Here is a 24,588-nt window from a genome sequence, read left to right on the forward strand (position 1 = left end):
TTTTTCAGTGCCATAGCCTTGAGTGGCCACATATAATGGGGGCTGCAATGGGTGGAAACGTTGGGTTTCTCCATTGCATTGAGAGGGCTCAGAGACGCCGAGAGAGAGTGCCAATCATGGCCAGACGGAGGAGGGCCAACAGGCGTCGGCACAGGAAGCCTTACCCTCCATGGGTATACCGCCAGCACTTCTCCTACCTCAACATGTCTGAGGAGCAGTGTATTCGGAGGCTTCGATTCAGAAGGGAGGTGGTCACGGAGATCTGCCACCTGCTTCAGAGAGATCTGCAGCCTCAGCTGAGGAGCAGGACGTCTCTGTCGATGGCAGTGAAGGCGACAGTGGCTCTCAACTTCTATGCCACCGGCTCCTTCCAATCCGCTACTGGGGACATTGCCAATGTCTCCCAGTTTGCGGTGCATTGCTGCATCTGCCAGGTCACGAATGCCCTCTTCAAAAGGAGACGTCAGTACATTTCCTACCCCATGACCCTGGACAAGCAGCAGGAGCGCGCAATGGGATTTGCAAGAATAGCGGGCTTCCCCATGGTCCAGGGCGCCATTGACTGCACGCATGTGGCTTTGCGGGCGCCTCTAGAGAATGCCAAGGATTACCGCAACCAGAAGGGGTTCCATTTGTTGAACGTGCAGTTGCTGTGTGACCACAGGCAGCTAATACTAGCTGTCAATGCCCGCTTTCCAGGCAGCAGCCACGACGCTTTCATCCTGCGCCAGACTTCTGTGGCAGACATTTTCGAAGCCCCGGCCCACCCAGGAGGCTGGCTTCTCGGGGACAAGGGCTATCCTTTGTGCACCTGGCTGATGACCCCGCTCCGTGCGCCCAGCACCCCGCTGAACAGCGATACAATGACAGCCATCAAGCGACCAGGAACATCATTGAGCACACAATCGGCGTGCTAAAGCAACGGTTCCGCTGTCTGGACAATTCTGGGGGAGCCCTTCAATACTCGCCTGAGCGAGTCTCCCATTTCGTTGTAGTGTGCTGCATGCTGCACAACCTGGCTATTCTCAGGACTCAGCCACTGCCAGCAGACATTGGAAGGCCACCAGAGGAGGAGGAGGAGGAGGAGCACCAAGATGGGAGGGAGGCACAAAGTGCAAGGGCCATCCGTCAGCAGCTTATTGCAAATCGGTTCTAGGCCCCCTCTCAGGGAATGGCTTGTGCCATTGAAAGAACATGAATGGACCCGCTCCGCAAACCCTGAGCCGGTCAAGCCAACAAATAGTTCAAAGTGCAAACATACACAATCCGAATAAAGACAATTATTTATTTAACAAACTCTGTGCCCTTCCCGCATGACAGACAAATACAGAGAAACCCCCCAAAAAAGTCAAGACACATAACTGGCTCTCACAACCTGGAGACAATGAACAAAAGAGTTAAACAAAAATGACCATGATCCTCGGCCTTCACAAAAAAAAAACACAGCATTTTGCCACACCTCCTACTTTTTGGCCTGCGAGGGTGATCTGCCTCGCTTGCGAGATTGGCCTCTTCCCGCCCTGCAGCTCCTCCGCAATGGGACCCCAGTGGCTGCAGCAAGGCTGGGGGAAGGCGGCTGAGGGTCAGATAGTGAGTCGGCAGATGCCCTTGGGGGACGGCCTGGACCAGCTCTGGGCCTGGAGGGCCCGGCTGCTGACTGCTCCAAATCTGCTTGGGCGGCAGCAGTCTGTCCTACAGGTGGTGGCAGCTGCAGTGGAGGAGTGACAGTGTTGGCAGCAGGAATGTTGCCAACCTGACATAGCACAGGCACTCCCTGGTCGGACGAGACACTGGCACTCGCACGGGGCAGCACTGAAGCATGCGCAGCAATCTGCTGAAGCACAGACTGCTGGCCTGCTGTGGTGCGGCGAGTGCCCTGGCGAATCCTGCCCGATCCAGCAAGGGTGGCAGCAGTTAGTGCTCGTGTGGCCCTGATCTGTGTCTGCATCAGACCAGCCAGTGACTGCATGGCACGACTAAGCACTTGGCTGGAAGCTGCGTGTGCTGCACCGAAGTCCTGCAGACTCCTTGCCTGTGCTGCACCGAAGTCCTGCAGACTCCTTGCTTGTGCTGCCCCGAATTCCTGTACACTCCTTGCCAGTGACTCTATGGAGTCAGGCATCCTTGCCACTGCAGCCATGAGCTCAGTGTGCCTGCGCTCCGCCTGGGTGCCCATTTCAGCAAGGAGCCGCACCTCCTCTGCGCTCACTGTAGCAGGGCTGGAGGCCACACTCTCCCTCCAGGGAGAAGGCCGCCGAGCTTCCCTACCCCCCCCCCCCCCCGCGTTGCTGCAGCCCGCTGGGCCCGGGAGCTTCACCCTCCTCAGACCCTTCCCCCCTGCTCCCCTCCAGGGAAGGCGTGTCCCCATCATGGCCATGGGCTGCCTCGGCTGAGGGTGGCACTGATGTTCCGGCTTCCCCTTCCTCCTCCTCGCCTTCCGATTCACTCACAGTGGCAGCTTGAGGGCCCGCCTCCTCACGTGGCAAATCAGCATCTGAAAGCAGGGAGGTACAAGAGTTGCTTTAGCGTGAGGACAGGGTGGCAGCGAGGGAGGCAGGAGTGCTGCAATGCACTGCATTGGTTCGATAGTGGCAAAGGATGCTGGTGTGAGGCACAAGTGGAAAAAGAGAGGTCAAAAAGGTGATGACCTTACCATTGCTGTCCAGAACGGGGTCGGCATCTCCAGTGGCGACGGGGCCAATCAGCCGGCCTACCATAATCCGTTCCAGTCGCTGCTCCAGATCGCTGAGGTCTTTAAGTTCAGGACGGCCTCCCCCGGTCCGCTGCTGCTGCCTCCTATTGTGGGCCAGCTTGCCCTGCAAGAGAAAGGATGGGCTCTGAGTACAGTGTGAAGCCCTGATCTTGCCTGCACTGCCTCCCATGGTCGAATAGCCCTGACAGTGGCAAGCCCTGATCTTGGCTGCACTGCCTCCCATGGTGGAATAGCCCGACAGTGTTAAGCCCTGATCTTGGCTGCACTGCCTCCCATGGTTGATTAGCCCTTACAGTGTGTAAAGTGGTGAATGTGCATGTGCATGTGAGTTTCATGAGAGTCTTATAGGTGTTGGATGAGGGCTGGGCTTGGGGCTTTCAGGACCCTTTGGCCATAAAGTGAGGTGCACATACAGGGATGAAGAGGATACTGGAAAGGGTACTCACCCCGACAACCCGAGTGAGGTCGTTGAACTTCTTCCTGCATTGCGTTGGGGTCCTGGGTACCATGCTGCTGGAGGTCACTCTGTGTGCCACCTCCCTCCAAGCTTTTCTATATTCGTTGGGCAGCGGCCTCCTGCCACTGTCAGGAAAGAGGATAGGTCGCCTGCGCTCCACTACGCCAACCAGAACCTTCAGGGCCCCCTCACTGAAGCGCTGTGCTCGCTCCCTGGCCCTCTCCATGGTCATAGGCGTAACAATGTCACAGCAGGTCTGTCCAGGCCTAGAATCAGGGCTCCAATGTGCAAGGCGTGGCTGCAAGCCAAATCGACCCTCCCCCTTTAAGAGGTGACCGGCGCCAGCGTGTCTGCCTGCAATCGCTAACTGGCCGCACCTGCGCTGCGCCCGCCCTCGGTGGTAGTGCCTCGGCTCGCCAGCTTAGCGCCTTAGGATAGTCGTGCACCGCTTGCTTTAGCGCAGCAACAACCTCTTGGGGCGATGCAACTCAATTTCGCTGAAGGTGGCGCTAAGTTGCGCCGGGCGCTAAATTTAGCGCATGCTCGACTGTAGCGTCCCAAACATGGCGATACTGAATTTCTAGGCCTGAGTGTCTCCGCTTCCACCACTTCCGTCGGCAGCGAATTCCAGGTCATCACCACTCGCTGCGTAAAAAAGTTTTTCTTCACAGCCCCCCTGTATCTCTTGCCCAAAACCTTCAATCTGTGTCCCCTAGTCTTTGTACCATCAATTAGTGGGAACAGCCTTTCCCCGTCTAGCCTATCCAAACATGTCATAATCTTGTACACCTCTATCAAATCACCCCTCAACCTCCTTTGCTCTAATGAAAACAAATCCAGCTTCTCCAACCTGTCCTTGTAGCCAAGATCCCCCATCCCCGGAACCATTCTGGTGAATCTCCTCTGCACCCTCTCAAGTGCCTTCACATCCTTCCTAAAGTGTGGTGATCAGAACTGGACGCAATACTCCAGTTGTGGCCTAACCAGCACTTTATAAAGGTTCAGCATAACTTCTCTACTTTTGTACTCAATACCTCTATTTATGAAGCCCAAGATCCCATATGCTTTGCTAACCACTCTCTCAATATGTCCTGTCACCTTCAGGGACCTATGCACATTAACTCCCAGGTCCCTCTGTCCCTGCACAGTCTTTAAAACTGTGCCATTAAGTGTATATTGCCTCTCCCTGTTCCTTCTGCCAAAATGCATCACCTCACACTTCTCTATATTAAATTCCATCTGCCACTTGTCTGCCCATTCTGCTAGCCTTTCTATGTCCTGTTGCAGTCGATTGGTATCATCATCACTGTTTGCCACCCCCAAGTTTGGTGTCATCGGTGTATTTAGAAATTCTACTCTGTATTCCAATATCCAGGTCATTTATATATGCAAAAAAAGTAGTGGCCCCAGCACTGACCCTTGGGGAACACCACTGTCTACCATCCTCCAGTCTGAAAAACAGCCATTTACCACAGCTCGCTGTTTTCTGTCCTTAAGCCAATTCCTTATCCAAGCTGCCACTGGCCCACCTATTCCGTGAGCCTCAATTTTGTTAACCAGCCTTCTATGTGGTACTTCGGAAAATCCATGTAGACAACATCCATTGCATTCTCTTCATCAATCCTCTCTGTTACTTCATCAAAAAACTCAATTAGATTAGTCAAACATGATCTACCTTTTACAAATCCGTATTGGCTCTCCTTAATTAGCTTAAACCTCTCCAAGTGCCCGTTAATTTTTTCCTTGATTATTGTTTCTAAAACTTTACCCACCACTGATGTTAAACTGACTGGCCTGTAGTTACTAGGATTGTCCTTGCACCCTTTCTTAAACAATGGTGTCACATTTGCCACTTTCCAATCCTCAGGCACCTCCCCAGCGTCTAGGGAAGATTGGAAAATTATGGCAAGCCCTTCCGCTATCTCTTCCCCCAATTCCCTTAGCAACCTGGGATGCAAGCCATCTGGACCAGGCGACTTGTCCACTCTAAGCATACCCAGCCTTTCTAGTACATCCTGTCTATCAATTTTCACCCCTTCCATTGCTTCTACCTTTTCCACTTCTACCGATATTTTGTCAGCATCCACCTCCTTAGTAAACACCGATACAAAGTACTCATTGAGCATTCTAGCCTTGCCCTGCCCCTCTAAGCATATATCACCTTCTTTGTCTCTAACAGGCCCCACCCCGACTCTTACTACCCGCTTACTGTTTACATGCCGGTAGAAGATTTTTGGGCTCCCTTTTATGTTAACTGCCGTTCTACTCTCATATTCTCTCTTTGCCAATCTTATTTTCATCTTCACATCCCCTCTCAACTTATTGTATTTGGTCTGGTTCTCCCTTGAAGAATTCACCTGACATGCATCATACACCCTCTTTTTTTAAAATTTCATCATCATCTCTATCTCCCTCGTCACCCAAGGAACCCTTGCTTTGGTTCCCTTACCCTTCCCTCTTGTCGGAATGTACCTAGCCTGTACTTGGAACATCTCCTCCTTAAAGATCACCCATTGTTCTGTTGAAGTTTTTCCTGTCAGTCTTTGGTTCCATTTTACCCTGGCTAGATCCTTTCGCATCCCATTGAAGTTAGCCCTATTCCAGTTTAGAAGTTCCACTCTAGATTGTTCCTTGCTCCTCTCCATTGCTAATCTAAATCTTATGATACGATGACTCGTACCCAACTGTTCTCCCACAGACACTTGGTCGACCTGGCCCACCTCATTCCCCAACACCAGATCCAGCAATGCCTCCTTCCTAGTTGGGCCAAGAACATACTGGTCAAGGAAATTCTCCCGAACACATTTCAGAAATTCCTCCCCCTCCTTTCCCTTTACCCAAGCATTATCCCAATCGATATTTGGGTAATTAAAGGCCCCCAATATCACCACTCTATAGCTCTTACATGTTCAAAGAAAATGAAAAAAAACCCCAAAATTTTTAATGTCCCTATGATATTTCTCCTGGATTTAATTTTTTAATTCTTGGAGACTCCAGGGCAATCCGGGAAGGTTGGGAACCCTAGGCTGCAGCGACCAACCCGCCCACCCCATCCCACTGCCATCCTACAACTTTAACCCGCTCTTTTGAGCAGGCAAGAAGGACACCCGCCAGAAGGCAGCAGGGTCCTTCTTTAAATCTGCAGCTCGGGCCATGATGATTCCATCGAGGCCTGATCGCGATTCGAACCCGAAATCTGTGCGGGGCAGGGGGAGACCTGTCGTGCTTTCCCCGCCAGCCCAGCCTAGGAAACAAGAGCAGGCCCAGAAGAGGCCAGGAAATGCAAGTCATTTCTAATTTCTTTTTCTGTTTCCCTGTAGGCCAGGAGGAACGGGAAGCATCGGGCCTATCCCCGCCCAGGGCTTCTCTCCCTCACTCAAAATTCATTGCCAGCTGCAGCAGGCAGTTCTTGTACTTCAACCTGTAATAACTGGGTGAAAAGCAAACACTCTGAATACTATCATCTGGGCAACTGTAAAAAAGATCATTCGTCACCCTCTGAGTACAAAAAGATTCTCTTCCGCCTTTCCCGCCCCAATTTATTTCCCTCCTCCTTTAAAGGCACTAACTCATGCCAGGGTACATTTCATCACAACCACAGCAGGCTATTCCACCACAGAAGTTATCACAGCTGACTCTCAAAGAAAGAACTTGCATTTATATAGCGTCTTTCACCACCTCATGAAGTACTTTTTTTTAAGTGCAGTCACGGTTGTAATGTCAGAAACGCGACAGACAAATTGCACACAGCAAGATCCCACAAACGGTAATGAGATAATGACCAGACAATCTTTTTTTTTTTTTAAAGTGATGTTGGTTGAGAGATAAATATTGGACAGGACACCGGGGAGACCTCCTGCTCTTCTATGAAATAGTGCCATGGGATCCTTTACGTCCACAAGAAAGGACAGACGGGGCCTCGGTTTAGTGCCTCATCCCAAAGACAGCACCTCCGACAGTGCAGCACTCCCTCAGTACTGCACTGGGAGTATCAGCCTGGATTATGGGCTCAAGTCTCTGGAGTTAGTCACAGTTAACATCTGAAAGGAGGGAATATTCCCCTCTCCTATCACCATTCAACAAGGATACAAACACAGTATCCTGTCAACAGTTTAAGCTTGAGTGCTGTAACTATCTGCAATTGATAATAAACTGGTCAATTATAAATAAAATTGAAAACTCTCTCCCCCCACACGTAAAAAATGTACTTTCTAACCGATTTTTACATCGTTCAATTGCACCAATTAAAAAGGAGACGTCTAAGACTAAGTTCAGTAAGTCTATCCTGACCCCATTCATACAACAGCTGCAATTTGCATGATCTTAAGTTTACAGCTGGTTTAAATGAAATGCACCATCTGGATAGTGTAGTTCAAAGAATACAAATTCTGAACAGGGAGCCTGGTGGTGCAGTGCGCTGGTATCATGACACACAGTGCTATGGAATGGTAGGTCATAGGTCATGCCTAAAATTCTCCATGCAATAATCAGCAAATTTCCCAGTGTTGTCAAACGGGGCCACCAAGTTTTCCGCTCACTGAGCAAGTGGTTAAGGAACAGCATCATCAGAGGGTTCAGACCAGCTGATCCGCCCTCTCTAACCACCAGGTAAAGGTGTGCAGCCCCGGGGCATCTAAAAGTAATGAGATGGTATTAACGGTTTCACTCTCTTGCCAATTTTCTCCTCATCCTTGTTGGGTTAGAACTTCATTGCATCAACCCCTCCCTATCTCTGTAATCTCCTCCAGCCTTACAACCCTTTGAGAACTCTGTGTTCCGCCAATTTGGGCCTCTTGTGATTCCTCCATCATTGGCGGCCGTGCCTTCAGCTGTTTAGGCCCTAAGCTCTGGAATTCCCTCCCTAAACCTCTCTGCCTCTCTCTCCTCCTTTAAGACGCTCCTTAATACTTACCTCTTTGACCAAGCTTTTAGTCACCTCCTATGGCTCGATGTCCATTTTTGTCTGATAATGCTCCTGTAAAGCGGCATGACATGTTTTACTATGTTAAAGGTGCTATATAAATGCAAGTTGTTGTTATTAGCACTAGTTACTCTATAGCACCTGGCTCAAGTGGCCATTATTAATCTATGAGCCTTAACACCATGTACTGGCAAGCTATTCACCATCACTGATCACAGCTCAACCCAATACCCACAAACGAGCACTTCCACAAGGGGTCACTGGGTAACAGTTAGAAGCAAAAACCCTAGCTAATTGCCTCTCATTAACTCAAGGGCGCAGAGACCAATTGTAGCCTCTCTACTGCTGACCCAGCTCAGACCAACTACTTCAGCACAGACCAGGTATTCAATCCGGGATCTCCCTGGTTCAGCTAATCACCAAGTAACAAATAATTTTTTTTTTTTTTAAATCACCAAGTAACATTGCTGAGCCATCAGGAACATCATTGGTTTTTAAATAAATGCAAAGATTTACCAGAATGGTACCAGGGAAGAGGGGCTTCAGTTATGTGGAGAGACTGGAGAAGCTGGGATTGTTCTCCTTTGAGCAGAGATGATTAAGAAGAGATTTAATAGAGATGTTCAAAATTATGAAGGGGTTTTGCTAGGGTAAAAAGGGAGAAAGTGTTTCCACTGGCAGGTTGGTCGGTAACCAGAGGACACAGATTTAAGATAATTGGCAAAAGAACCAGAGGGGAGATGAGGAGAAATTTTTTTACGCAGCGAGTTGTGATGATCTGGAATGCACTGCCTGAAAGGGTGGTGGAAGCAGATTCAATAATAACTTTCAAAAGGGAATTGGATGAATACTTTAAGGGGAAAAATGTTCAGGGCTATGGGGAAAGAGCAGGCGAGTGGGACTAATTGGACAGCTCTTTCAGGCACAATGGGCCAAATGGCCTCCTTTTGTGCTGTAAGATTCTATGATTTTTGACAGCACTGTTGGCCTGCAGTGTTAAGCAGGATTTTTAGCAACCCATTGGATTGGCAATTTAACACTGCCATGCGGACAAAGAGAATCAAGTCAGACTTATTGCATAAGTCAAGAAATCATACTCAGCTCAGACTATCCAGTCTCAAACAAATGTCAGCTAAACGTGACTGCTGTATGGTGCCAGTTAGAATAGGTGTTCCTATGGGCAATCCTACTGGCTTGGAGACAAGCACTTCATGGGTGGCAAAAGGTTGACAGTTGCTTCTCACCGTCTACTAGTGGTGAAGCGGAAATTTTACTGTGCCTTAGGTTGGAATAATGGACAGTGAGTAGGTCAAAGCATTCAGCTGGAACCAGCTCCAGTTCCATCTGTTGGAACATCTATTCGAACCTTAATAGAAACACATTACAATGTCTCATTTCTGGACCACAACATTGTGGGTGGTGATAGGAGGTTGCAGGTGAGAGTATAACTGTCATCTCAGTCCATAGCCTACCTCAGAATGAATTACATAGAATTTACAACACTGAAACAGGCCATTCGGCCCAACAGGTCTATGCCTGTGTTTATACTCCACACGAGCCTCCTCCCACTCTACTTTATCGAACCCTATCAGCATAACCTTCTATTCCTTTCTCCCTCATGTGTTTCTATGGCTTCCCTTTTAAATGCATCTATGAATGAGATAAGGGGATCTGAAGTTCACCAGTGACTACAGTCCTATAAGCACAATTTACTGCATATGGTGCTATCAGAGACTGGAAATAATAACTAAAGATTAAACTCAATCTCACTCAGCCTTGCCACACAAGAACAATCCATCATTACTGCTTCATCCAGATCATTAAAGACTAAATGTGACTATGCCCATAATGGTTGCAGGAAAATCAACAGATAAGTATCACTGGCTATAGTTGTTAAACATCGCACGATGAAATCAAACTGCTTGTTCACTTAGGGACGAAGCAAAATCTCTTTCGGAAATTGTTATAAGTTGATACGCTCAGTCTGTGTGACACCATTAGCATGATAAACAGTTGAGCTTGTATCGGAGCCTGAGCCTTGGATCGAAGCGACCTGTGATAAATCTACACCAGCAGTTACTGGAGGCAGGCGTCTTGCTCTTGGCCCCATTTTCTCACAGTTTAACTAGCACCTCTTACTCCCCTGCTCTGCCTCCTACAGTGCAATTTATCTAATGATACAAGGCACCTCTTTAAATGGCCAAGACCCAGGGGATCCCCAATAGCTAGTTAATAAGGACAGTAAAAAGCCCCGGCATACAAAATGTCTACTAAATTTGGGAGCTACTCAAAGGCTCCCAGACACTAATGAAGACACAGTATTTTTTTTAAACTGTGTCAGGCTGCCGTGAGATCTGAGAAACATTTCCCCTGCTAGTATCTGTTAGTGCTGCTAAATGCTTAAGTTCCCGCCTTAAAATCATTCCACTGATTACCGGGGACACCAATTGCCAGCACACAACCAAGATGCCAACAGTACCAAAAAAGCAGAATCAAAATAATACACTCGTTAAGAAGGGACCTTTTAAAAAGGAAAATCTTCATCAATTTACAGCTTTCCCCCTCCCTGTGTATTTCTTAGCCTGTTTTCAAATGGATTCCATACAGCAACAATCTCTATTTATTTATTTTACTAAGTACAGTATTTACATATTATGGAGGTTATTTTTGACTGACAATCCCACTTTCAATGGCCCCATACATCAGTTGATTTTAACTCGGGTACTAACCTAGCAGAATACCTCTTATTGGACCATTTGAATGGATAGCATTACTTATAAGAGACTCCCTTTTTTTCTTGTTTAAATATTTAGTGCTCAGTTTAAGAAGTCCCCAAGTGGTCCCAAATTGGATAACAGGGAAATTTGTAAACTTTACTTTATATTCTTAGTGTTCAGAGAGAGATAGAGAGGCTCCATAAGTTCTCCTAACAATGGTCTTCACAGAATCACAGAAATCACAGAAACCCCACAGTGCAGATAGAGGCCATTTCGGCCCATCGAGCCTGCACCGACACATATCCCACCCGATCCCCGTAACCCCTACACCAACACATATCCCACCCTATCCCCGTAACCCCACGTATTTAATCCCCCTAACACTAAGGGTCAATTTATCAAAGCCAATCAACCTAACCCGCACATCTTTGGACTGTGGGAGGAAACCGGAGCACCCGGAGGAAACCCACGCAAACACGGGGAGAATGTGCAAACTCCACACAGTCACCCGAGGCCAGATTCGAACCCGGGTCCCTGGCGCTGTGAGGCAACAGTGCTAACCACTATGCCACCGTGCTGCCCCTTGTAACCAACATTCACAAACCAGGCTCTGCATGTGCACAGATCTTCACTGCTGCAGGGCAATAGTGATGCGGAAGCTGACAGTATAACCCTGGTCCTGCACTGCACTCTATAGGCATTATGCAAGCAGTATAAACGCCCCTTTCTTTTACAGACAGCCTGCTATATCCATGATTCCTTGAATCATGAACAAATTAAATTGGTTACGGTTGGAGGTTACAGTAGCGTTGTAACTACCAGAATGTAAATTCATCTGCAGTCAATGAGCTTGATCTGCATTCAATAATTCAGCAACACAAATGTATATTTTTTAAGCTGCTGACACTTTCAATGACTGATAAATGCATTTCCTTTAGAAACATATTACTGGCTTTCCTTCACATTCTTTCCAATTAAACCAAAATGAAAATATATACAACATCAATATCTAATTTCTCTTTCAGTTTGATATAAAGCCAGAGAGGTCTTGCCCAGTATCAGTAATACAGACTCGCCAATCCTTACTTATTGGAATCAATAAAGGAGCAAGGCACACACCACTTCCTATTCTCCATTCCCCCAACCCCCATTTTATGCACTGATTCTCACCTCATGCATCCTTCTTTTGATTGCTAGAGACAAGAGATGCTGTGGAAACTGTTAATAATCAGCTCACCACAACTAACCCCTCCACTCGGGACACATATTTAACTACCAGCGGAAGTTCCAACTACAGCTACAATTCTCAGAACTCAGCAATGATGTTCAGTGGGCGATTTTCATCAATTCTGATACTACAGCATTTCGATTGAAGGAACATAAGAGCAGGAGTAGGCCATTCAGCCACTCGAGCCTGGTCCGCCATTCAATGAGATCATGGCTGATCATCCAGTACCCTGTCCCTGCTTTCTCCCCATATCTCTTGATCCCTTTAGCCTTAAGAAATATATCCAACTCCTTCTTGAATTTATTAAATGAATTGGCCTCAACTGCCTTTTGTGGTAGAGAATTCCACAGGTTCACCACTCTCTGGGTGAAGAAATTCCTCCTCATCTCAGTCCTAAATGGCTTACCCCTTATCCTTAGACTGTGACCCCTGGTTCTGGACACCCCCGCCATCAGGAACATCCTTCCTGCATCTAGTCTGTCTAGTCCTGTTAGAATTTTATAAGTTTCAATGAGATCCCCTCTCATTCTTCTGAACTCTAGCGAATATAAGCCTAATCGACCCAATCTCTCTTCATACGTCATTCCTGCCATCCCAGGTATCAGTCTGGTGAATCTTCGCTGCAGTCCCTCCATGGCAAGAACATCCTTCCTCAGATAAGGGGACCAAAAAGATGTGGTCTCACCAAGGCCCTGTACAACTGCAGCAAGACATCCTTGTTCCTGTATTCGAATCCTCTCGCTATGAAGGCCAACATACCATTTGCCTTTTTAACCGCCTGCTGCCCCTGCATGCTTACCTTCAGCGACTGGTGCACAAGGACACCCAGGTCTCGTTGCACTTCCCCTTTTCCCAATCTATTGCCGTTCTGTGGTAAACCACTGTTTGTTATTGTTGTTGTTGCACACTGTTGTGCCTATGCATGCCTCAGCTGACTCCGCCCCTGGCTCCACCCACATGCCCGGGTATAAAGGTGACTGCTCTGCAGCCCCCTGCCCTTTTGGATACCAGGCAACCACGAGAGGCATGCTCTGTTCTTTGCTAATAAAAGCCTGTTAATTAACTCTCTGTCTTTTATGAGGAATTGATAGTGTATCAATTTTATTAGCAAAGCAAAATGTCGGGTCCAAATGTTGAACAGCAGGAGCTGCATCAACCGACGGCGCCAAACGCTGAGCAGCAGGCGCTGCTGCGAGCCCTCAGGCCAACATGCCTGGACCTAGACCCACAAGAAGCGGGTTCGGCTACCAAATTCGCACAATGGCAGCGTTGCTTCGAGGCTTACCTGGAAGCCTCAACTGTGACCCTAGACGAAAACAAGCTGAAAATCCTGGCCTCAAAGGTGAGCCACCAAGTTTATACTCTAATCCAGGACGCGACGACCTATGCGGCGGCTATCGATCTGCTTAAAGGGCAATACGCACGCCCGGTAAATACGGTCTATGCCAGGCACCTCTTAAGATCCCGCAGACAGCAGCCCGGGGAATCGGTGGAGGCCTTCCTACGGGCACTGCGGATACTCGGCCGAGGCTGCAATTGCAAAGAAGTATCAGCCGCAGCACACACGGAGGGACTGATCCGAGATGCGTTCGTTGCGGGTCTAAGGTCCGACTACTCCCGGCAGAGACTGTTGGAGAAGGGAGAAATAGACCTGAAAAAGGCAGTGTCCCTTGCGCTCTCGCTCGACGTGGCCCACAGGAATATGGACGCTTTCTCCCCTAACCGCTCCGCACCGTGGACACCGCAACCTTGGGTCATGGGACCGCCACCTCCAACTGCTGCAGCGATGTCCAAGGCACAGAAATGTTATTTTTGTGGCCAGGCAAAACACCCCAGAGCACGCTGCCCGGCGAAAAACGCCACCTGCTCCGGCTGTGGGAAGAAAGGACACTATGTCAGCGCCTGCAAAGGCAAAACCGCTAACGCCAGCAGCGCCACGTGCGAACCGTGGGGGCAGCCATCTTGTCCGCCATCTTGGGCTCCCCCAGCCGCGTGGGGATCGGGATCATGGGCGCTGCCATTTTGTCCGCCATCTTGGACGCCTCCAACTTCAATCACGGGGGACCCGGACTCAACCACCGCCTCATCTGACGACCACATCGACTCGCTTGACCATACGCTGGCCTCCGTGACGCTGGACCAATCTCTCCCTCATCAACTGTCCAGGTCCATGATGGACATTACGGTAAACGGCCACGCCACTACCTGCCTTTTTGACAGCGGGAGCACAGAGAGTTTTATCCACCCCGACACGGTGCGCAGTTACTCTCTCCAGGTCCTGCCGACGCGCCATCGGATCTCTATGGCTTCCAAAGCCCAGTCAGCGGACGTCGGTGGCTACTGTGTGGTGACCCTTTCGGTACGGGGCACAGAATACAAAAATTTTAAACTTCTGGTCCTGCCCCATCTCTGCGCTGCCGTTCTACTGGGGTTGGATTTTCAGTGCCACCTTAAAAGTGTCACATTGGCGTACGGCGGACCCCTCCCCCCACTCACAGTCTGCAGCCAGCAGCTTTTAAATCGCCCGCCGCGCACCATCTGCAGCCTCTCTACCCTTAAAGTCTCCCCCCCCTCCTTGTTCGCTAACCTCACCCGCGACTGTAAGCCCATCGCTACTAAAAGTAGGCGTTACAGTGCCGGGGATAGGAGTTTCATTAAATCCGAGGTAGTGAGACTCCTGAAGGAAGGGATTATTGAAAGTAGCACCAGCCCATGGCGAGCACAAGTGGTGGTAGTGAAGACTGGCGGAAAACAGCGCCTAGTTATCGACTACAGCCAGACGATCAATCGCTACACCCAGTTGGATGCATACCCACTCCCCCGCATATCTGACATGGTCAATCAGATAGCACAATACCGGGTGTTCTCGACGATTGATCTGAAGTCGGCATACCACCAGCTCCCCATCAGGGCTGAGGACCGTCAGTACACAGCTTTTGAAGCTGACGGTCGTCTCTACCACTTCCTCAGAGTTCCCTTCGGCGTCACCAACGGGGTTTCAGTCTTCCAACGGGAGATGGACCGGATGGTTGACCAGAACGCGCTCCAGGCCACTTTCCCCTATCTAGACAACGTCACCATCTGCGGCCACGACCAGCAGGACCATGATGTTAACCGAGAGAAATTCCTCCGTACGGCCCAGCGGCTGAACCTAACATACAACAAGAACAAATGTATGTTTCGTACCACGCGCCTTGCCATTCTTGGCTGCGTAGTGGAGAACGGAGTCATCGGCCCCGACCCTGACAGAATGCGCCCCCTTATGGAGCTCCCCCTCCCCCACTGCCAAAAAGCACTGAAGAGATGCCTAGGGTTTTTCTCGTACTATGCTCAGTGGGTGCCCAACTATGCGGACAAAGCCAGACCCCTCATCAAGTCCGCCTCCTTCCCCCTGACAGCAGAGGCATGTGCGGCCTTCACTCTCATAAAAAGAGATATTGCGAAGGCCACAATGCACGCAGTGGATGAGTTCATCCCTTTCCAAGTGGAGAGCGACGTATCCGACTTTGCCCTAGCTGCGACCCTTAACCAGGCGGGGAGACCCGTGGCCTTTTTCTCAAGGACCCTCCAGGGCCCCGAGATTCGACACTCTTCTGTCGAAAAGGAGGCTCAGGCTATTGTGCAAGCTGTGCGACATTGGAGGCATTACCTGGCCGGAAAACGATTTACCCTGCTCACTGACCAGCGTTCAGTAGCTTTTATGTTTAATAATAAGCAGAGGGGCAAAATCAAGAATGACAAGATCTTGAGGTGGAGAATCGAACTCTCCACCTACAATTACGATATCTTGTACCGGCCCGGGAAACTCAATGAGCCCCCAGATGCCCTATCACGTGGTACATGCGCCAACGCGCAGGTTGATAGACTGAAGACCCTCCACAATGACCTCTGCCACCCGGGGGTCACCAGGTTCTTCCATTTCATCAAATCCCGTAACCTGCCCTACTCCATCGAGGAGGTCAGGACCTTGACCAGGAACTGCCAAATCTGTGCCGAGTGCAAACCGCATTTTTATAGGCCAGACAGAGCGAGCCTGATCAAAGCCACGCGCCCCTTCGAGCGGCTGAGCGGCGATTTTAAAGGGCCCCTCCCCTCCTCTGACCGCAATGTGTACTTCCTCAATATAATTGACGAGTACTCCCGTTTCCCGTTTGCCATCCCTTGCTCAGATATGACCAGTACCACGGTCATTAAATGTCTGAATGACCTCTTCGCCTTGTTCGGTTTCCCTAGCTATATCCATAGCAACAGGGGCTCATCCTTTATGAGCGACGAACTTCGTCAGTACCTGCTCGCGAGAGGTATTGCTACAAGCAGGACCACCAGCTACAACCCCCGGGGGAATGGCCAGGTGGAAAGAGAGAATGCGACGGTCTGGAAGGCAGTCCTTTTAAACTTGAAATCTAAGGGCCTTCCGACCTCTCGCTGGCAGGAGGTCCTCCCTGTGGCGCTCCATTCCATTCGGTCACTGCTTTGTACAGCCACCAATGCCACCCCTCATGAGAGAATGTTCTCCTTCCCCAGGAAGTCCACATCGGGGATCTCGTTACCGACATGGCTGACTTCTCCAGGACCCGTCCTACTGCGGAAGCACGTGAGGTCCCATAAGACGGACCCCCTGGTCGAGAGGGTGAGCCTCCTCCACGCCAACCCTCAGTATGCTTACGTGGTGTACCCGGACGGGCGGGAGGACACAGTCTCCATACGAGACCTCGCACCTTCGGGTGCTCCCGAAACACTTCCTTCGCCACCCACCACTACCCACGCCTACCCCCAGTATGCTTACGTAGTGTACCCGGACGGGCGGGAGGACACTGTCTCCACACGGGACCTCGCACCTTCGGGTGCCCCTGAGACACCACCATCGCCACCCACCACTACCCACACCCCGACCCCTGTAGACGGCATGCCGCAGCCCCAGGACCCGCCATTGACTACGCAACCTCTCATCAACGAGACGCCAGGTTCGGCGTTGGATGCTGCATCATCACCGCCGCTGCTACGACGATCAGGACGGCATACAAGGCCACCTGATAGACTTAACTACACGAACTTTTAGTTTACACGAACTTTTAGTACACTTCACCCCGCCGGGCTCAATTTTAAACAAGGGGTGAATGTGGTAAACCACTGTTTGTTGTTGTTGTTGTTGCACACTGTTGTGCCTATGCATGCCTCAGCTGACTCCGCCACTGGCTCCACCCACATGCCCGGGTATAAAGGTGACTGCTCACCAGGCAACCACGAGAGGCATGCTCTGTTCTTTGCTAATAAAAGCCTGTTAATTAACTCTCTGTCTTTTATGAGGAATTGATAGTGTATCACGTTCACATAATAATCTGCCATCCTGTTTATGCCACCAAAGTGGATAACCTATCATTTATCCGCATTATACTGCATCTGCCATGCATCTGCCCAATCACCCAACCTGTCCAAATCATACTGGAGTTTCTCTGCATCCTCCTCACAGCACACCCAGCACTGTGTCATCTGCAAACTTGGAGATATTACATCTAGTTCCCTCGTCTAGATCATTAATATGTGCGTACCTACTGTATAATGCAGTTCCTTCATGAGCAATACTGGAGAGTGATTATGCAGTGGTAATCTTCCCCAAGGCGGGTTGGGGGAGGAGCAATATGCATCTTATAATGTTCCTAAACCTATCTGCCTCACTACCTCTTTCCTCCTTTAAGACGCTCCTTAAAACCTACCTGTCATCTGCCCTAATATCCCCTTATATGGCTCGGGGTCAAATTTTGTTTGGTAATGCTCCGGTGAAGTGCCTTGGGACATTTTACTACATTAACGGTGCTATATAAATACAAGTTGTTGTTGTTCAAATACTGTTTACAAACCCTTAAAGATCTGCACTTGCAATTTAGAATGTCCTTTGACCCTCCTCCCCCCCACCCGCCTTGGGGAAGATTACCACTGCATAATCACTCTCAGCTATTGCTCATGAAGGAACTACAATATACAGTAGGTACGCACATTGACATGGATGCAAATTCAACCTCCTTACTCTGATGGTCGTAAGTCAATTGAGTTTTAGGGCCAGATCCTTGTGGACAGCAAATCCACATACAGAACTGCACAGGATTTATCAAAAATCAGCAATCACACTGTAGAGCTGGGGGATAAAGGGAAACCAAAACGTCACCATGGTGCAGTAGGATGTCCTCTTCTGAGGCCCAGGTTGAGGAATCATGGTGAGACAGAGCAGAGCCAGCTGTACCTTGCACCGAACTCATGATCTGGGTGTGTTTGATGGGACAGTGTAGAGGGAGCTTTACTCTGTATCTAACCCGTGCTGTACCTGCCCTAGGAGTGTTTGATGGGACAGGTTAGAGGGAGCTTTGCTCTGTATCTAACCCATGCTGTACCTGCCCTGGGAGTGTTTGACGGGACAGTGTAGAGGGAGCTTTACTCTGTATCTAACCCGTGCTGTACCTGCCCTAGGAGTGTTTGACGGGACAGTGTAGAGGGAGCTTTACTCTGTATCTAACCCGTGCTGTATCTGCCCTAGGCGTGTTTGACGGGACAGTGTAGAGGGAGCTTTACTCTGTATCTAACCCATGCTGTACCCGCCCTGGGAGTGTTTGACAGGACAGTGTAGAGGGAGCTTTGCTCTGTATCTAACCCGTGCTGTACCTGCCCTAGGAGTATTTGATGGACCGTGTAGAGGGAGCTTTACTCTGTATCTAACCCGTGCTGTACCCGCCCTGGGACTGTTTGATGGGACAATGTAGAGGGAGCTTTGCTCTGTATCTAACCCATGCTGTACCTGCCCCGGGAGTGTTTGACGGGACAGTGTAGAGGGAGCTTTGCTCTGTATCTAACCCGTGCTGTACCTGCCCTAGGAGTGTTTGATAGACCGTGTAGAGGGAGCTTTACTCTGTATCTAACCCATGCTGTACCTGCCCTGGGAGTGTTTGACGGGACAGTGTAGAGGGAGCTTTGCTCTGTATCTAACCCGTGCTGTACCTGCCCCGGGAGTGTTTGATGGGTCAGGTTAGAGGGAGCTTTGCTCTGTATCTAACCCGTGCTGTACCCGCCCTGGGAGTGTTTGATGGGACAGTGTAGAGGGAGCTTTGCTCTGTATCTAACCCATGCTGTACCTGCCCCGGGAGTGTTTGACAGGACAGTGTAGAGGGAGCTTTGCTCTGTATCTAACCCATGCTGTACCTGCCCCGGGAGTGTTTTACGGGACAGTGTAGAGGGAGCTTTACTCTGTATCTAACCCATGCTGTACCTGCCCTAGGAGTGTTTGACGGGACAGTGTAGAGGGAGCTTTGCTCTGTATCTAACCCATGCTGTACCTGCCCCGGGAGTGTTTGATGGACAGTGTAGAGGGAGCTTTGCTCTGTATCTAACCCATGCTGTACCTGCCCCGGGAGTGTTTGATGGACTGTGTAGAGGGATTACATGGGATATATGGCACAGAAACTGGCCATTCGGCTCAACCAGTCCATGCCGGCGTTTATGCTCCACTCAAACCTACTCCCGTCTTTCCTCATCTAACTCAGCATAACCCTCTATTCCCTTCTCCCTCAGATGCTTATCTAACCGCCCCTTAAATGCATCAAGGGAGTTTCACTCTGTAACTAACATGCTATAACTGAAGCAGCAGGGCTAATGTAGAAAAATTTTATTTTTGTCTGCATGGAGAGCAAAAAGAAAACACTCAACTAAATGAAACAGAAATAAAAATGCACTGGTTATAAAATATCTGAGTAAGCAGTTACTTCTTGAGAAAGCTGCGGTAATTATGTTACAATTATTAATTAATTGTTGTGAAGACACCAATGATATAACTTACATTGGCAGTTAGGTATCTACAATGACAGATGATGCTGGCACATCAATGCACCTCAATTCCCCAGATAAATTTGAAACGATAAACTACAATCTTATCCAGGTAGCTGTGGGGCTACAATCACCCTTAATGCCCAGGTTGGAGGGAATCCATCGCTCTCCACTGACTCTTGCTAGTTAATGTGCAGATTGTCAGGTATTGATAGTATTAGACAGTACGATGCCCTCCACAAAGTTTATTATCTAGGCTCGCACACAAACAACACCCACTTGGAGAAGATGGTGGGGGGGGGGGGGGGGTCTAGGGGGCTACAGGCACAGTGCAGGAAGAAGCAGAAGCACTAGGACCGTGTAGCCTGATCCTGCTCCTATTTCGTGTGTCTAATTCTGTTAGATTCAGGAGATGGTTCTGTGATAGTAGATTGGCGGTTAGGATCAGATCAGCCATGATCTTATTGAATGGCGGAGCAGGCTCGAGGGGCCGATTGGCCTACTCCTGCTCCTATTTCTTATGTTCTTGCGTTCTTATGAACAATGAATCCTAATGCTCTGCTGTATTTTTAATTCAGATTATCAGATTGTCCCCTGCCACCCCACCACTCGTGACACATCTATAAGCCCTGGTGTCATATATTGTACGAAATGCTCTCTTCAAACATCGTTCAATTCTGGAAGGACAGAATCTATAATTGTGTAACTGAATGTCAACTTGAACCGTGAAAAATATTCTGCAAATATTTCATGCATGCTCACCATTACGCTTTACTGAAATCCAGAAAGATTTAAATCCAGCAGGCTTAGCAAATCGCACATGGTATCACATACACACAGTTTCAATACTGCATTTTAGCACTGAGTTCACTGAACACAAAGATCTGGCCTTTGTAGCCAAGTTTTTCACTCCCTCCCAGCCAATCACAAGCAAACCTTTTTTAAGCCAGATTATGTCACTTACCACTGCTGATGCCAGAGTTGGCAATGACTGTGGCTTCGCTCCACTGGTCAGCACTGGAGACGGAGTACGAGCGTTGGTGCATGCCCTCAGGGCGGCTGTTGAAGGAGACCAGGCTGATCCCACTTGCCATCTGCGATGCTGATCCTGTAGGGGTCACGTTACCTGAGGTTGGAAAGAAAAGTCTCAAATCCCTGAACCAATATGGGAGCATCCTCTGGTGCAGTGTGTGACTTTCTCACAGATACGTTGTCCTGATGCAGTACCGTTCCTGTTATTGGCACATCACCATCCAACAGCAGCAATATGCTCAGTGTGGGAGTGGATGGAATAGCACAGGGGCTCGTACTTACCTTGCTTAAACTTCAGCTCATCCAAAACTCGCACTAAATCCCATTCACCCATCACCTGTGTGCTCGCTGATCTAGATTGGCTCCTGGTCCGGCAACGCCTCAATCTTAAAATTCTCATCCTGGTTTTTAATTCCCTCCATGGCCTCGCTCCTCCCCATCTCTGTAACCTTCTCCAGTCCCACAACCCTCCAAAATGTCTGCGCTCCTCCAATTCTGGCCTCTTGCACATCCTCGATTTTCATCGCTGCAACACTGGCAGCCGTGCCTTCAGCTGCCTAGTCGCTAAGCTCTGGAATTCCCTCCCTAAACCTCTCCGCCTCGCTACCTCCCTCTCCTCCTTTAAGACGCTCCTTAAAATCTACCTCTTTGTCCAAGCTTTTAGTCACCTGTCCCAGTATCTCATGTGGCTCGGTGTCAAATTTTGTTCCTGTTTTACTATGTTAAAGGTGCTATATAAATGCAAGTTGTTGTTGTATGCTTATTTGTTACAATAGTTATTTCCATCACTAGACGGGGTGGTTCCTGAGGAAGCTGTGCAATGAAGAAACCACCATTCAGCCATACACTTATATTAGTTTTACCGGGATTGGTGGGGTGGGGGAAACAGTGTGTTGCGGGCAGTTCAGGGGAGTACCAACTCATATTGAATAACATTAGAAATGATTTCTCGGGTTGATCCAGACAGCCTTATATTCCTTGTAATATTGGACTCACACTGATAAAAGAGAGTTTTCAGTGTAAACAAGTTTATGAGCAATTGAAGAGAATGAAAGAAAAGAGAGAAAACAAAAGAAAGAGAATATGCAGCAGACAGACATGGAAATGGCCCAGAGTGTGCACCTATATATTGGCTGAGTGAGGTGAGGTGGATGGGCTAAACAGTTTCTTGTTACTAAATTCTTTGCTTTGCAACACCCCATTTACTCAAGCTACTTGAGTGTGGTTGAAATGTCACATCCCTAGGATTCACCATTGGCCTGGAGGTGAAACATTTCCTGCACAGCATCAAATTACTTGTCTATGCGTTAAACTGCCTTACAGCTTGGCAGAATGGGAGACCCACGGTGACCTTTTAAAAAATTCATTCATGGGATGTGGGCATCGCTGGCAAGGCCAGCATTTATTGCCCATACCTAATTGCCCTTGAGAAGGTGGTGGTGAGCTGCCTTCTTGAACCGCTGAAGTCCGTGTGGTGAAGGTACGCCCACAGTACTGTTAGGTAGGGACTTCGAGGATTTTGACCCAGTGACAATGAAGGATCAGCGATATACTTTCAAGTTAGGATGGTGTGTGACTTGGAGGGGAACGTGGAGGTGGTGGTGTTCCCATGCGCCTGCTGCCCTCGTCCTTCTAGGTGGAAGAGGTCGCGGGTTTGGGAGGTGCTGCCGAAGAAGCCTTGGCGAGTTGCTGCAGTGCATCTTGTAGATGGTACACACTGCAGCCACAGTACGCCAGTGATGGAGGGAGTGAATGCTTAAGGTGGTTGATGGGGTGCCAATCAAGCGGGCTGCTTTGTCCTGGATGGTGTCGAGCTTCTTGACTGTTGTTGGAGCTGCACTCATCCAGGCAAGTGGAGAGTATTCCATCACACTCCTTACTTGTGCCTTGTAGATGGTGGAAAAGCTTTGGGGAGTCAGGAGGTGAGGCACTCGCCGCAGAATACCTAGCCTCTGACCTGCTCTTGTTGCCACAGTATTTGTGTGGCTGGTCCAGTTAAGTTTCTGGTCAATGGTGACCCCCCCAGGATGTTGATGGTGGGGGATACAGTGATGGTAATGCCGTTAAGTGTCAAGGGGCAGTGGTTAGACTCTCGTTTGTTGGAGATAATCATTGCCTGGCACTTGTGTGGCGCGAATGTTACCTGTCACTTATTAGCTCAAGCCTGAATGTCATCCAGGTCTTGTTGCAGGCAGGCATGGACTGCTTCATTATCTGAGGAGTTGCGAATGGCACTGAACACTGTGCAGTCATCAATGAACATCCTAATTTCTGACCTTATGTTGGAGGGAAGGTCAATGATGAAGTAGCTGAAGATGGTTGGGCCTAGGACACTGTCCTGAGGAACTCCTGCAGCAATGTCCTGGGGCTCAGATGAAAGACCTCCAACCACTGCAACCATCTTTCTTTATGCTAGGTATGACTCCAGCAAGTGGAGAGTTTTCCCCGATTCCCATTGGCTTCAATTTTACTACGGCTCCTTGATGCCACACTCGGTCAAATGCTGCCTTGATGTCAAGGGCAGTCACTCTCACCTCACCTCTGGAATTCAGCTCCTTTGTCCATGTTTGAACCAAGGCTGTAATGAGGTCTGGAGCCGAGTGGTCCTGGCAGAACCCAAACTGGGCATCAGTAAACAGATTATTGGCAAGTGCCGCTTGATAGCGCTGTCGACGACACCTTCCATCACTCTGCTGATGATTGAGAGTAGACTGATGGGGTGGTAATTGGCCGAATTGGATTTGTCCTGTTTTTTGTGGACAGGACATACCTGGGCAGTTTTCCACATTGTTGGATAGATGCCAGTGTTGTAGCTGTACTGGAACAGCTTGGCTAGAGGCGCGGCTAGTTCTGGAGCACAAGTCTTCAGCACGACAACTGGGATGTTGTCGCGGCCCATAGCCTTTGCTGTATCCAGTGCACTCAGACGGAATTGTACCGTCCATTTACGGGGTACGGTAGCATAGTGGTTAGGGTACTGGACTAGTAATCCGGAGGCCTAGACTAATGATCTAGAGACACGAGTTCAAATCCCACCATGGCAGCTGGGGAATTTCAATTCAGTTAATTAAATAAATCTGGAATAGAAATCAATTATCAGTAATGGTGACCATGAAACTACCGGATTGTCGTAAAAACCCATCTGGTTCACTAATGTCCTTTATAGATATGTGAAGAGAAAAAGGTTGGTGAAGTCAAGCGTAGGTCCCTTGCAGTCAGAATCAGGGGAATTTATAATGGGGAACAAAGAAATGGCTGACCAATTAAATACATATTTTGGTTCTGTCTTCACAAAGGAGGACACAAATAACCTCCCAGAGATGTCAGGGAACATAGGGTCTAATGAAGGAGGAACTGATAGAAATCAGTATTTGTAGGGAAATGGTGTTAGGGAAATTGATGGGATTGAGGGCCGATAAATCCCCAGGGCCTGATAATCTACATCCTAGGGTACTTAAGGAAGTGGCCCTAGAAATAGTAGATGCATTGCTGGTCATCTTCCAAAATTCGATAGACTCTGGAACAGTACCCATGGATTGGCGGGTAGCTAATGTTACCCCACTGTTCAAAAAGGGTGGTAGAGAGAAAACGGGGAATTACAGACCGGTAAGCCTGACATCGGTAGTGGGGGAAATGCTAGAGTCCATTATAAAGGATGTAATAGCAGAGCACTTGGAAAAAAGTGACCGGATCGGACAAAGTCAACATGGA

The 24,588-nt window shown here is 49.0% G+C and overlaps 1 protein-coding gene across 1 annotated transcript in view; it reads right to left on the bottom strand.

Moving 5' to 3' along the window:
- The window catches only part of agap1 (ArfGAP with GTPase domain, ankyrin repeat and PH domain 1), a 585,448-nt gene that overhangs the window by 291,117 nt on the left and 269,743 nt on the right, over window positions 1-24,588 (bottom strand). Inside the window, exon 10 of the mRNA XM_085984196.1 lies at window positions 20,810-20,971. Coding sequence (XP_085840322.1) covers window positions 20,810-20,971 — 162 coding nt within the window. The remainder of the gene's footprint in view (window positions 1-20,809; window positions 20,972-24,588) is intronic.

Source organism: Somniosus microcephalus, chromosome 4, assembly GCF_052327205.1.
Source record: "Somniosus microcephalus isolate GS21.2 chromosome 4, FLI_Smic_1.0, whole genome shotgun sequence".
Classification (NCBI taxonomy): Eukaryota; Metazoa; Chordata; class Chondrichthyes; order Squaliformes; family Somniosidae; genus Somniosus; species Somniosus microcephalus.